This window comes from Drosophila novamexicana, unplaced genomic scaffold (genome assembly GCF_003285875.2).
Source record: "Drosophila novamexicana strain 15010-1031.04,08,12 unplaced genomic scaffold, DnovRS2.1 tig00001062-arrow-arrow-pilon, whole genome shotgun sequence".
NCBI lineage: Eukaryota > Metazoa > Arthropoda > Insecta > Diptera > Drosophilidae > Drosophila > Drosophila novamexicana.
Window position 1 is genome coordinate 608,715 of NW_020824838.1, and position 12,965 is coordinate 621,679.

Consider the following 12,965-nt stretch of genomic DNA (forward strand, 5'->3'; position numbering starts at 1 on the left):
AACAGAAAATTAGTTAAATTTAGTTACATTTATATTTGTATATCTAATCAAAAATGAGCGAAAATTATAAAAACAAAAACCAAGTAAATTATAAATTTGACTTCAACCTATCAAAAAACGAAAAAAAAGGCAGCTTGGGCTGCGCGTCCTTAAAAACTATAACAAGCGAAAAACAACAAAAAAAAACACTTGTGAAAATATGCATTACATTAATACTACTACATATTACAAAAACACATTAAAATCTAAATACTTAGCATTTGTGGCATGTTTAATGTTTAATAATCATAATAAGAATATAAATTATTACGCGCAAGTTTCATCTACTATGTGAAATTCCCCCAAATCAATCCAAATGTCCTGTCTACTTATTTGTTTATTATTGTGGAATCTCTTGCAATCTTTTATATATATATATGGTATATGCAATACATATAGTTGATATATCAGAATGTCGCTTTAAAACCCAGCAAATTAAATACCCTGCAGCATAAGAGAATTTGTAATTTATTTATGCATATTAACAATTTATACTTTTAATTTACATAACTTTTCATGTTTTTATACGTTTCTTGTTTCATAAGAAACTTGTACAATTTTGCTTTAACATTTACTTTTATTTTACACACACCAACACACGTACACGTCCACATTAACTTACATTTAATTTAAAGTTATTACTTTTTTAAAAACAAACCCTAAAAATGATTCACAACATTTTTGTCAAACAAACGCTAAGTTAGAAAAAAAATGCAAAATTTTACACAAAAAATCGCACGAACACGTAATACTTAAATGGAATGGAGTTGGAGATTGAGAAGGATATAAAACTTTTAATAAAAGTGACAAATTATAAATCGTTTTTAATTTTTAAAGTTGGTTTTTAGGCTCAGGATTATGCCAAGGTTAATTGTCGTTATAAATGTTACCTTTTAAGGTCATGTCGCACTCAAAGTTCATGCTAGCTAACAATGAAACTTTAGATCCTGGATTTTGCTTTCGTGTATTCTTTGGAGATTTTATATAGGCCTAGAGAGTATAACCCGGCCCAAAAAACATTTAAGCAACCGTTTTCCTCCAATATATCACTGTTGAGGGTGGAATTTCCCAAATAGCTGAAACACGTATTCATTAGGTTCATATGTAATAACGAGAAAGAAGTTTGAAAAAAATCTTTGAATCTCGGTATCCAAGTGATTTTTCATATATTTCATTGGAAATGAATTTGAAGGCGAAACGCCACCCACCAAATATTCGATCCCCATTTCCACCGAGGAGGAATGGATTTTTGGAAAAGTGTGAAACATCCCTTAAATGAGTTTGAACAAAAATATTTGAAAATAAGTTTGAGGCCAATCGGATGGTAATCAAAAAAGTTTCATACAAACGTTTTTCGCGGATTTTTCACACTTGTTAGCGGAATTTGCCAAAACCCCGTCCTAACGTGCACCTTCGTCACATAAGATAACTACAGTTTTATATACAGAGATATGCTGACTGATAAAAGCGTGTTATTGTACACGTAGTCGTATCCGATTATGTATGTCCGTTCTGCAGACGATTTAAATTGCCTTGCTATTAATGTATACCATTCGGTTCATCTGTGCTTTATCTAATCGGTACAATGCTGTTTCCGATTAGCGTATAAGGGATATTCCTGTTTCTAATAAGCAAGGTAATATTAAATTTTTTAAGGAACCTATAAAACTACAAACATTTTTATGACAGCAAAATCGGGACATCGAAATTATCTCCATATACTCGAACTCTACGGATGAGAGCTTTAATCGGATGACACGCGGAGAATCTGCCATATTCGGCGAGAACGACTATAAACCGTTGCCTTACCATATACCAAAGATGCAATTTCACGATTTTTTAGTTAGATACTGTAACGATTTGTTCTTTATAAATTTTAACCTCTGTACAAAGTTTCCGCTATATAAAAACAAAGCCATGGAACAAGGCAAATTTTAGATACGATAATTGTGTGCCCAAAAGGGTACGGAATACCAGAAGTTCTGTCGGAAAGTTTCTACAAAATAATTACCTGTATTACCGCGAGGTGGAGGTTTGTTTCGTTTTTGTTGTTAAGAGCTCTCAGAAATTATTTTAGTTTAGTCACAAGATTAAATGTGAATAATAAAACTTGTAACTGATTTCGATTCCAAAAGCGTAAGTTTTAATGCATTTAACAAAATGTGCCGTTTATAACATATGCATGCGTCTCAATATATAATTATGATTGCTGTTCAAAAGAGTCCGACTAGCAGATACCCTGCAAACAGCATCATATTCTTTAGCCTTCTCCTTTAAGCATGCATTTAGCATTTATTTACAAATTTCTTTAGTGAACATTTTTATTTTCAGTTAACATTCTTCAAAAAAAACTAATTGTTGACCTAAAATATAAATGGAGATTAGAGCTTAAATTCGTTCATATAGAGTCCTGTTGTTTTTTTTTTATAAATTAAGGCTAAGATTTAAACACGGTCTATTGAGGTTCTTCGAGCACTACTTTTTCAGACGTCGCGTTGCACGTCGTATGGGTCGACTCTCGGGCGTGCTGGGCGGTGCGAATGGATTTATCTGCTGCGGCGTACCAGGTATGCCAGGAGCTGAAGTCGGTGTGGCGGCACCGCCAAAATTGTTGGCCCCGCCATTTGTAGCTGCCGGCGCCGCCGATGGGCTTCCAAAGATATTCGATGCTGCTGGATTGCCAAAGGTAAATGGTTTGGCCACATTGCTGCTCTGCGGCGTGGACGTGATGCCGCCAAAAGCAAACGGTGTATTCGCATTGCCTGCTGGGGCAGCAGCATTGCTGCTGTTGCTGTTGTTCGTGCTGAAGGAGAAACCGCCCGGCTTGGCCTGTTGCTGCTGATTCTGTGCGGCGGCGACAGCGTTGGCAAAAAGATTGCCGCCAGGAGTTGGAGCATTATTGGTCGTAGCATTGCCGCCAAATGTAAACAAATTCGGAGTGCTGCTGGCTGGTTGTGCTGGTGCCGCAAATGCACCAAGGCCGTTGGCTGGCGCAGAGGCTGCTGCTGAGGCAGAAGCTGTTACTGGCGTTGTGTTACCGCCAAAATTAAAACTAGGCTTAACAACGCCAGTGCTGGCCGCCGGTGAGCTGAATAAATTTGTGCTTTCGCTCTTTTGAGCCACGGCGGCAAAGGAGAAGCCGCCCGCTTGTTGCTGCTGCTGTGTTTGTGCTCCTGTTGCTGCAGTTGCTGGTGTCGTCTGCTGTGGCTGCTGATCCTGCTGTTGAGCGCCAGCATTGCCCCCAAATGCAAATGGCTTGGATTCTGTTGCATTGCTGCTGCCGAATATGGGCGTCTGCTTGGCCGTTGCATTGAAACTGAAAGTGCTTGTGGCCGCTGCAGGTGCAGCGCCAGTTGCAGTTGTGCTATTAAAACTGAAACTGTTCGCTGCTGAAGGCGCTGGCGCTGATCCTGCTGCTGTTGCTGTTGCTCCTATTTTGGGTCCATCACCGTTGCCGCCGCCGAAGCTGAACACGCTGCTGCCGCCGTTGCTGCTGGCTTTGTTGGGCAGTGTGAAGGGCGTTGCTTTTGCCACGGGCTTGTTAGAACCACCAAATGCAAATAGATTCGAGCTGTTTACTGCGGACGGGGCAGATGCTGTCTCCGTTGCTGCTGCTGCAGTTGCTGCACCGCCAAAACTGAAAGCTGGCTGTGCTGTTGTTACTGATGCACTGCCAAATACGGGCGTAGCTGTTGAGGCTGCTGCACTACCAAATATTGGCGTAGCTGCTGAGGCTGCTCCACTGCCAAATATTGGCGTGGCTGCTGAAGCTGCTGCACTACCAAATATTGGCGTAGCTGCTGCCGTTGTTGTGTTGTTGCCAAAACTAAACATCTTGGCCGGCTCGGCAGATGTTGCTGCTGCTGCTGGTGTGGCTGCAGCTGCCGTTGCTGCAGCTGGCTTGAAAGCATTGCCAAAGGTACTGCTAAGGGCATTCGGTTCCACGGGCTGAGACGGCCAGTTATCAAGCTTGACACCAGGCGCAGCTGTTGCAACAGTTGCTGTTGCAGCATTATTGCTGCTGCTGCTGTTGCCAAATGTGAATGGTTTGCTGGTTGTTGTTGTTGCTGCTGCTGCTGTAGGTTCTGTTGTTGCCGCAGTGGTTGCAGCTTTTCCAAAACTAAATACTGGAGCGCTTGCGAATGTTGTGGTCGTGGTTGTTGCTGCAGCTATTGCAAATGGCGTGCTGTTTGATGTTGCAGCAGCTGCGGGCTTACCAAAACTAAACATAGGTGTGCTTGATACTGCTTCTGCCGCTACCGATGATGCTGCTGCTAGCACTGTTGCTGCTGGTGCTGCTGCCGTTGCAGGTGCACTGCTTGCAGTTGTAGCGATTGCTGGGTTGCCAAAGGCAAACATGGATGTTGCTGGCGCTGCTGCTGTTGTTGTTGGTGCACCCTCTGCTACTGCTGCTGCCGCTGCTGGCTTGCCAAATGTAAAAGCCGGCAGCACAGTCGCTGCTCCTGCCTCTGCAGTTACGGACTTGCCAAACGTCAGAGCAGGCGCAACAGTTGCTGCTGTTGCTGTTGTTGTTGTTGCAGCTGAACTCATAAATGAAGGTGTTGATGTTGCTGTTGTAACTGCTACAGTTGTTATTGGTTTGCCTGTTGATGTCGGTAGTGTAAGGCCAGGAATAGAAACTCCTACATTTGTTGAGTTTTGGCTGACATTAGGTGTTGCGTTGTTAAATGACAGCAAAGGCAATGTGCTGTTGCTGGCATTTATTGCTGCAGTTGTTGCAGTTGCTGATTCTGTTGTTGTTGCTGATGCTGTTGTTGTTGTCGTTGTTTCAGCTGCTGCTGTTTTTGTCTCGGCTGCTTTAGGAGCAGTTGTTATTGCCGTTGACGCCGGAACATTCGTCGCAAGTATTGTTGGCTTCGTCGTTGTTGTGGTTGTTGTTACAGCTGTTACTGTGGCTGTTGTTGTTGCTGGTGCTGCTGCCACAGTTGCCTTCACAGGCGTTGCATCTGCCTCATCCGCAGACGTTTCATCCTGATAGATTTCACCGCGCAGGCTACTCAACATTAAAGCCAGTTTGGTCTTTTGTGTGCGCTCCAGATGAGAGTTTTTGCTTGCTCCCAGCGTATGTTGTTGCTTGGGCTTGACAAACTGTATGCCCGCATATTCGTTGGCGTCCACATCGGGACTGTCCAGATCTGGTTCTAACTGCTGCTCTTGTTGCTGCTGTTGTCGTTGTTGTGCATTGAACAGCGTCAGTTTGGGTTTGGCTGGCTCGTGCGGGGTCTGCACTACGGGAGCGGAGACTGTGCGCTGGGCTGGTGCCACCGGCAGCGATGTTATGGGCGTGCTCTGTGTCCTAGTCAAATGCTCCAGACGCAAATCAACTGTGGAAGGTTGCTGGTTGCGCTGTATTTTGGCCGCCTGTTGGCGCGGCGAAGTTTCCGAAGAGCTGCTGCTGTTGCTGCCACTACTGGCATTCGCATTGTTTGTGGACGTGTTGCTGGTTGCGCGCATGTCGTACAACTTGCGCTTGTTACTGTGTAGCTTGCTAGAGCTAAGGGAGCTGGCAATGTCATTGCTATAGCTACAATTGCGACGCTTGGCCAGCTGTTCCGGTGACTGCTGTGGCGACACGCTGGCGGGAAAATGATGCGCCTGCATGTGTAAAGCCTGATGTGGATGCTGATGCTGTGGCAGCGCTATAGGCGGATGATGCAAACGTAGAGGCACCGAAACGGTCAGTTCACGTTGCCGCTTAAAACCAGACTGTGGCTGCAACATGGACAACTGATGATGATGATGCTGCTGGTGATGCTGCTGGGGATGCTGCTGCTGTTGATGATGATGATGATGATCCACGTAATCAGCCATGCGATTGCAGCTCTTTTTGCTATTATATTCGTTGGGTTGAATTTCCTGCAAACAGTTCTTGTTAGTTAAGCCAAAGCAATTGCCACCAGAGCCTGCAATGGATAGACTTTGACTTACGCCGCTGTTGATGCGCTTGCGCGAAATTTCCTTCAGCTCCTCCAAGACGCTACGCGTAGGTTCGCTTTCGTGCTGCAACGGCGGCGGATGCATTATTGGGCGATTTTCGCGCGACAACTGATCGCTGATCTTCTCCACGCCCAGCAGCGAATTGGAACGTAAAAGGCTGGGCAATGTGTTGCCACAGTAAAAGCTGCGCTCGGGCGGCGCTATGCGTGTCATGGACACCGACGGCAGGCTGGGTTTATGGCAGAGTGGTGAGACTGCAATGCTGGACCGTCGCGGCTGTGTAAACGGATTGTAAACATTGTTAAAGGATATGCTGCGCTGCAAGCCACGGCCACTCTCCCGCTGGTATTCAACAATGCGCGAGGCTAGGCCGCTGCTATGCACGTCCGCAAAGGTTCTATGTGCGGGATTAATAATATTTATATTCAATTTCAGACATTTAACCATAGTTACTCACTTGGGATCCAACTGGCTGAGATTTAGCCTTTGGCGAGTCATTTTGGATACGCTCGTAGATGTTCTTGATAGCTGATGCAGGCTTCTGTGCTGCGGTGAGCCATTTGTGTAGCTGTTACTTAAACAAACGCTCGAATTACTGCGCTCCCTGGACCCTAAATTTGTGTGAAGCTGCTGCGCCGCCGTTCGCTGTCTGCTAATAAATTAAATAGTACTTTAATGAATATAAAAGTATTACATTGAAGCTACTTACGCAGGCATGCCATCAATCCATGTGGAATCCGCCATGGGTTTTGATAAACGCGGCGAATTGCTCAAACTATAGCGACGCTCCATTGTTTTATTTGTTTGAAATACTTCGTACAGTGCAGTGTGTTTTAGGTTTTATCTGCTAAATATAAGTACTTTTGACAAATTCGAGAGTCACAAATGTGTGAGAAAAAACTTTATTAAATTACCAGGTGAAATGACAAGACACACGCCGAGCAAGCCAAATGGGTTGCCGCCGTAGTATCGGCTATCGATAGGCAATAGCGTCAAGTTGCGATACAACCAACATGCAACTCTGCTAATCTTACTAATGCATGGTAACTCTGTCAGTTTCCGTCCTCCATCTTTCTGCATTGGGTTTTCACGATGGTGAGTTCGGCTGCTATAGTTTTTTGCGAAAAATAAATGGTTTTCGATGTGGAAATGGCCCTGGAGTGACGGATATACAGTAAACAACCGCTGCCAAAGTGTTGCGCTATAAAAGCATTTACATGTGTTAAGTTAAAATTGTTAATGCGGTGTGCGTGCAGCAAACAAACATGAGAGCGCCATAACCTCGAAAGCGAACGTCTACAATCATATGTGCATTCCAAAACATTTCGAATTAATGAAATTAAATATTAACTGGCAATTTTCCTGCTTCTCATTCTTAACAGCCGCCTAAGAAGGACGCAAAGTCGTCGGCCAAGCAGCCGCAAAAGACACAAAAGAAGAAGGAGGGCTCCGGTGGCGGCAAGGCTAAGAAGAAGAAGTGGTCCAAAGGCAAAGTCAGGGATAAGCTGAACAATCAAGTGCTGTTCGATAAGGCCACCTACGAGAAATTGTACAAGGAAGTGCCCGCCTACAAGCTGATCACCCCCTCGGTTGTCTCTGAGCGCTTGAAGATCCGCGGCTCTTTGGCCAAGCGTGCTCTGATTGAGCTGCGCGAGAAGGGTAAGTTAACCGCACTCTGAACTCCAAGCAAAGCAATGTTTTTAATCTATTTCATGTTTTTTTTTAGGTCTGATTAAGCAGGTCGTGCAACATCATTCCCAGGTCATCTACACACGTGCCACCAAGGGTGATGAGGCGTAAATTTTTGTTTTACCGCACATCTACAGAGTCGCACCTTCATTTACAATACTGCAATTGATTTGTATGAAAAGTACCAAGGCTCTGCTGTGTGTAGTAGAATGTTGAATAAACTTGCTTTTTGATGTAAGGAACATGGGTGTCACATTTTATTTATTTTTTGTTATTGTAATTTACAATACATCCAATTTTGTGTATTGTTGCAAATGGCACAGATGTTCCGACTAGAATTGGGTATGTGTCCGTGACACGATCTGCTTGTTGACTTTTCTAATGCAATTGTCTTTTCAAGCAAAAAAAAAATTACAACTAGAAAACGAAGGGAAATATATAAAAAATTAAAATTATGAACTATTAAAAACTATTGATGTTGAAGCAATTTGCTTGCTAGTCACGCTCGATAGTTTTGTGTGAATGTCGTTTTTGTTTGTTGTGCAACCCTATCGCCGTTATAACGTAACGAATGTTTACTGGGTAACATTCACATACATTCAATGACAACACGGCAGATTGGTTGCAGGTTGTATTTTTCGACTGATTTAAAGAAAATGAATTAAATTGCAAGTTCTCAATAAGACAATACAAAAAACCAAAAACAAAAACGGCTCCGCAAACACCTGTGTAACTAAGCGACCGTCCGTGCGGCACGTTAACGTAGCAGGAAGCGGTACGTGCGGGTCATTTGCACGAAAAGTTTCCGCCGACGCTGCAGAGAAATTCTTTAAGCGTTTAGCAACAGAGCCAGCTGGAGTGGGGCCAGAGCTTAGCCCAACGATAATACCACGTATGCAAACAATTACTACAAAAACTTAGTGTGTGTGCGTATGTGTGTGATAACAAGTAGAATGTGTGCCATTTTTTTATTGTTTCGGTTTTTTAGGCCAACGCACGTTATTGACATTTGCCGCTACAATGATACCGTTAACGCACAAGGATCGCAGCAACTTTGGCTATCGCCTGAAGGAGAAACTGAACAGCTGGAAGCGCCTCATCTTCTCCGATCGCAATTCGCGCAATTTGTTTCTATTTCTGCTGCTCAATCTGAGTTTCGCCTTCGTCGAGCTCTTCTATGGCATCTTGACAAACAGCTTGGGTGAGCTTAGCACACAGCATGTGCACATTATCTTATCCAAATCAGAAACACTAACTTAAATTTACTTATCTCCAGGTTTGATCTCGGACTCTTTCCACATGTTCTTCGACTGCACGGGTCTGTTAGCTGGCCTTGCTGCCTCTGTCATTACGAAATGGAAGGCCAATGATAAGTTCTCCTATGGCTATGTGCGCGCTGAGGTGCTCGCGGGTTTTGTGAACAGCTTGTTTCTGCTCTTTATTGCTTTCTTCATACTCTCCGAGGGAGTGGAGCGCCTAATAGAGCCGCCAGAGGTTAAACACGAGCGTTTATTTGTAGTATCTGTGTTGGGCCTGCTCGTGAACCTCGTAGGCATTTATGCCTTTAATCATGGCGGTCATGGACACTCGCACGGTGGCGGCGGCGGCGGCGGACATGGACACTCCCACGGTGGCTCCAGTCATGGTCATTCCCACAGCCACAACGATCACAACAATCAAAATCATCAGGCCATCTCCTTGGACAATGGTAAGTTGAAGTTGGCACCATGTTAACAAAGTTCATATTTTCCTGCTGGTTACAGGTCACGGGCACTCGCATGATCACGGCAGCCACGGGCACTCGCATGATCTTGGCAGTGGCAGCAACTCCCAGATCATGCGTGGCGTCTTTCTTCACATACTCGCCGATACACTGGGCTCGGTGGGTGTCATTATATCGGCTGTGCTCATGCAAATGTTTGGCTGGATGATAGCGGATCCCATTTGCTCCATATTCATAGCGTTACTAATTGCGCTCAGCGTGCTTAGTTTGATTAAAGAGTCTATACTGATATTGATGCAGCGCCAGCCCTCGGCCTTGGATCGTTCCCTGCTGCAGTGCTATCAAAAGGTGACCGGCCTGGCCGGCGTCTATTCGGTGCAGGAGCCGCACTTTTGGACGCTCTGCTCGGATGTATATGTGGGTGCCATCAAGCTGGAAGTGTCGAAGAATGTCGATCCCACGTATGTGGTAACGCATACGCGCATGATCTTTGAGGCGGTGGGCGTGAAACAAATATATATACAGCTCGACTATGTGTGATGAGCGGCGCTCCACCTGTCTATTATCTATATATACATATATATGTATGATTACTATGTATATTGAGCAGCGTGTGTTGTGTGTGTATGTATTGTAGTACGATGATAATTATGTGCTTTTTTACCTAAATTTTAGTTTCTTAGTTTGAGTGCGCTATAAAAACAAAAACAAACAACCCAGAGCTGTAAAGTGTAAACGAAAGTTGTACGAGTTATTTCGGAAACTTTGTTAATTTATTTTTGTAACTTGTTAAATCGACTCATTCCAATATTATCAGAAGCAAAACAAAGTGAACGTAGTGCAACAATGCAGCAACTGCTGTTTATATATAAACTTAGTATAATTGTAATATATAAGTCCCAAACTTATGCATTCAAAATAGTATATGCAATTAATTAGTCTTCTTCTTTTTAAATTCGAAAGATCAAACCCAGAAACAAACCCACATACTATAAACATTTAATGAAATTTGACTGAAAACACATACATTTTTCCAAGTTCCATTATTTAAATGGATACGCTTGCAAGAGCCAGTTTTTACTGCATCAAAATCTAAACGAAATAAAATAGAATTTGTTAATAGCGTTTTTATACACACAAAATTAATGGTATATTCATTATTATTTTTGAAATACCCAAAATGCAAACAGAAAGTATTTTGGATATTGGGCTCTGGAATTTCATTTAATAAATTTGTTATCTTTAGGGCTATAATCTGGTAGGATCCACTTTTTGTTGTTATATTTATAAACAAAATGATTTAATTCATTTTTCTTGCAATTGAATGCCAAGGCTCCCAAATTATCAAATTGACATTCAAAAGCGTTACCGTCCCTTATTTGAATTTCCTTTGCCCGTGTTCAGACCTATGCCTTATAAAGTGGTTCATAGGCAGCGCATACTGTACACAAGCGTACACGCGATCAACAGTTATACACGTGCGCATGTAAAAATTCTATTTGCGAGTGCGAATGTGTGCTTGGTAGCGATAGGCGACACCTCGGAAGACAGTGCACACTTATACACACATTCACAAAAATCTGCTTAAATAGGTTTATATATTGCAGACAAACGGTATACAGCTGATTGAGGTTATATTGAATGCAACAAACCGTACAAAATGTAGGACAATTTTATTCACAGTGGTGCATAAATGCCAAAAGAGAAGGATTGACGTACATGCGTGTATTGCGCATGACAAAAATTGTCGACAACCATTCGTATGTATAATTGTCAAAGGTCAATAACATTTCGCTTGTCAAAAATCTCCAGACCTTGGCTGAGTCATGGCTCAAGGGGAGACTCAGCAAAAAAAAAAATACCGGTGAAAGCAAACCTTCGTAAGTCGGCAGCTGCAATATCTCAATTGCGCCTACCTGAAGCATCTGGGAAAAAAGGTTGTGACAATAAACATCATTTGAAATTGCAGTTTGTGTATATGGTTTCCGTTTAATGTTGTTTTTTTTTTATTACATACAAATGTTTTTACTTTTGTTTTTTCAGAATATCATGTTCTTTTGACAATCCGTATTCAAAACGTTAACGAAAGCATACAAAATTGCGTTGTTGCTATAAAAATATTAAATTACGCTGTTTTCAATTACAATAGTTTTACCATAATTTAGTTATTTTTAGCTACTTTGTGAGTGTGGCTCCTGGTGGACTTTTTCTTATTCTTCCCGGTTCGCCTCATGCTACAACTACAAATTTTGCTCATACAATTAACAGTTATATTCATTGATACTAAATAATATTACGAAATCAAATTGAAAATTTGGACCTTGTCTAAACATAAACATAAATTTTGTCGAACTGTTGCCAAAAATTAGAAAAAACTGTAACTAATAAAATCCGTTAGAAATATGTAATAGTTATGCGTGAGTATGTGTGTCTGCTGTCTGTCTGCATATTTGGGTGTGTGTATGTACAGTGGTGGCTTTGCTGTTGTTCCTGCATTAGGCGATGCTTATTGTTACTGTTGCCGCAAGTCAGCAAGTCGAGACATACACAGAGGCGAAGTATGATCTTAGCACTTCTCCTCATCAAGACCATGCTTGAAGAACATAAACACTGGAACGCTCTCGCCATTGATATCACGATATTCACACATGGCTACCATGCCATCGACGTCCATGGACTCGCCCGTGAAGAATTGCAGTTCCTTGAAACGGCCCAGAATGTCTTTCATGGCTTTGTTCATGTTGGTCTTGAACACATCGACCTGGTCAGGTGACTTCTCCTGTAGCTTTTCTAGCACCTTCTTCATGTAATCCTTCAGGTAGAGAGTATAGGATTTCTTGTCTCCAAAGGCGAAGGATTCCTGCAGACGATGATTCAAAACCACATCGACACCAGTTTCAACACAGGCGTCTGTGCCCTCGTCCTGTTCTTCGGCAGATGGGTTAAAACCCTCGATAGCAATATCACCCTGGGAGCGGCTGACTAATTTTCCATAGACTTCGTAGATAACCTCGTCGACCAGCTTCATTTTGTAGGTGTCTGCGAACATCTCGTCACCGGTAATGATATCCTTGTAGATTTTCATTTTGGCGTTTGTTTTTTAATAGATGCGAGCTAAAATATCTTGCAATATTGCAATTAACAATGCACCGAACCGGGACCACAACTGCCACGCGCTGCAACAGAAAAAGAAGGAACGAGAAAAAAAAAATGGCGAATTATGTTAACTTAAAATTTTTCTCCTCTGTTAATAACAGTGAACACTAATATTCTCTATCGGAAAATATTTAAATTGAATTGTTTAGTTCGGTACTCCTATTTAATACAGTTCACGCAAACAAAAAATGTTCAAATGAGTCACGATACTTTCTAAATATATGTAGTTGGATATGCTGCATAAAAAATTAAATAATTAGGAAATAAAACTTGCCTGACAGTACCAAACGAGTAAATTCTTCGAGATGAGCGATAGTTGTGGAAATATTTCTCTACATAATGAGCATATTCATATTCTTAACTACCGATTAAACCTTTTCAGGTGTATGTTAAAATCAAC

General features: G+C 42.4%; 4 protein-coding genes across 9 annotated transcripts; 2 read left to right on the forward strand and 2 right to left on the reverse strand.

Moving 5' to 3' along the window:
• Positions 1–2,180: 2,180 nt before the first annotated feature.
• LOC115766063 (mucin-19) lies at positions 2,181–7,061 on the reverse strand. 3 transcript variants are annotated; one of them, XM_030709861.1, is made up of 5 exons: positions 6,912–7,061; positions 6,707–6,844; positions 6,455–6,649; positions 5,989–6,394; positions 2,181–5,916 (listed from the first exon to the last, which is right to left on the reverse strand). In XM_030709861.1, the coding sequence occupies exons 2-5, from the start codon at positions 6,787–6,789 to the stop codon at positions 2,515–2,517; spliced, it is 4,086 nt and encodes a 1,361-aa protein (XP_030565721.1). In that variant the 5' UTR covers positions 6,790–6,844; positions 6,912–7,061; the 3' UTR covers positions 2,181–2,514. The 3 variants fall into 3 exon arrangements, with proteins under 3 accessions (XP_030565721.1, XP_030565722.1, XP_030565720.1); XM_030709862.1 differs by having other exon boundaries at positions 6,455–6,646; positions 6,707–6,990; XM_030709860.1 differs by having other exon boundaries at positions 6,707–6,990.
• A 13-nt stretch (positions 7,062–7,074) lies between these two features.
• On the forward strand, positions 7,075–7,928 carry LOC115766064 (40S ribosomal protein S25). Its single transcript, XM_030709864.1, has 3 exons — positions 7,075–7,092; positions 7,380–7,656; positions 7,724–7,928. The coding sequence occupies exons 1-3, from the start codon at positions 7,090–7,092 to the stop codon at positions 7,795–7,797; spliced, it is 354 nt and encodes a 117-aa protein (XP_030565724.1). The 5' UTR covers positions 7,075–7,089; the 3' UTR covers positions 7,798–7,928.
• Positions 7,929–8,280: 352 nt separating this feature from the next.
• LOC115766021 (zinc transporter 7) lies at positions 8,281–10,551 on the forward strand. 4 transcript variants are annotated; one of them, XM_030709790.1, is made up of 4 exons: positions 8,281–8,620; positions 8,675–8,887; positions 8,963–9,394; positions 9,450–10,551. In XM_030709790.1, exons 2-4 carry the CDS (start codon positions 8,707–8,709, stop codon positions 9,947–9,949), a joined length of 1,113 nt encoding a protein of 370 aa, XP_030565650.1. In that variant the 5' UTR covers positions 8,281–8,620; positions 8,675–8,706; the 3' UTR covers positions 9,950–10,551. The 4 variants fall into 4 exon arrangements, with proteins under 4 accessions (XP_030565650.1, XP_030565649.1, XP_030565648.1 ...); XM_030709789.1 differs by having other exon boundaries at positions 8,281–8,616; XM_030709788.1 differs by having other exon boundaries at positions 8,281–8,612.
• Positions 10,552–11,443: 892 nt separating this feature from the next.
• LOC115766022 (translationally-controlled tumor protein homolog) lies at positions 11,444–12,697 on the reverse strand. Its single transcript, XM_030709793.1, has one exon. The coding sequence runs from the start codon at positions 12,492–12,494 to the stop codon at positions 11,976–11,978; it is 519 nt and encodes a 172-aa protein (XP_030565653.1). The 5' UTR covers positions 12,495–12,697; the 3' UTR covers positions 11,444–11,975.
• Positions 12,698–12,965: the final 268 nt, after the last annotated feature.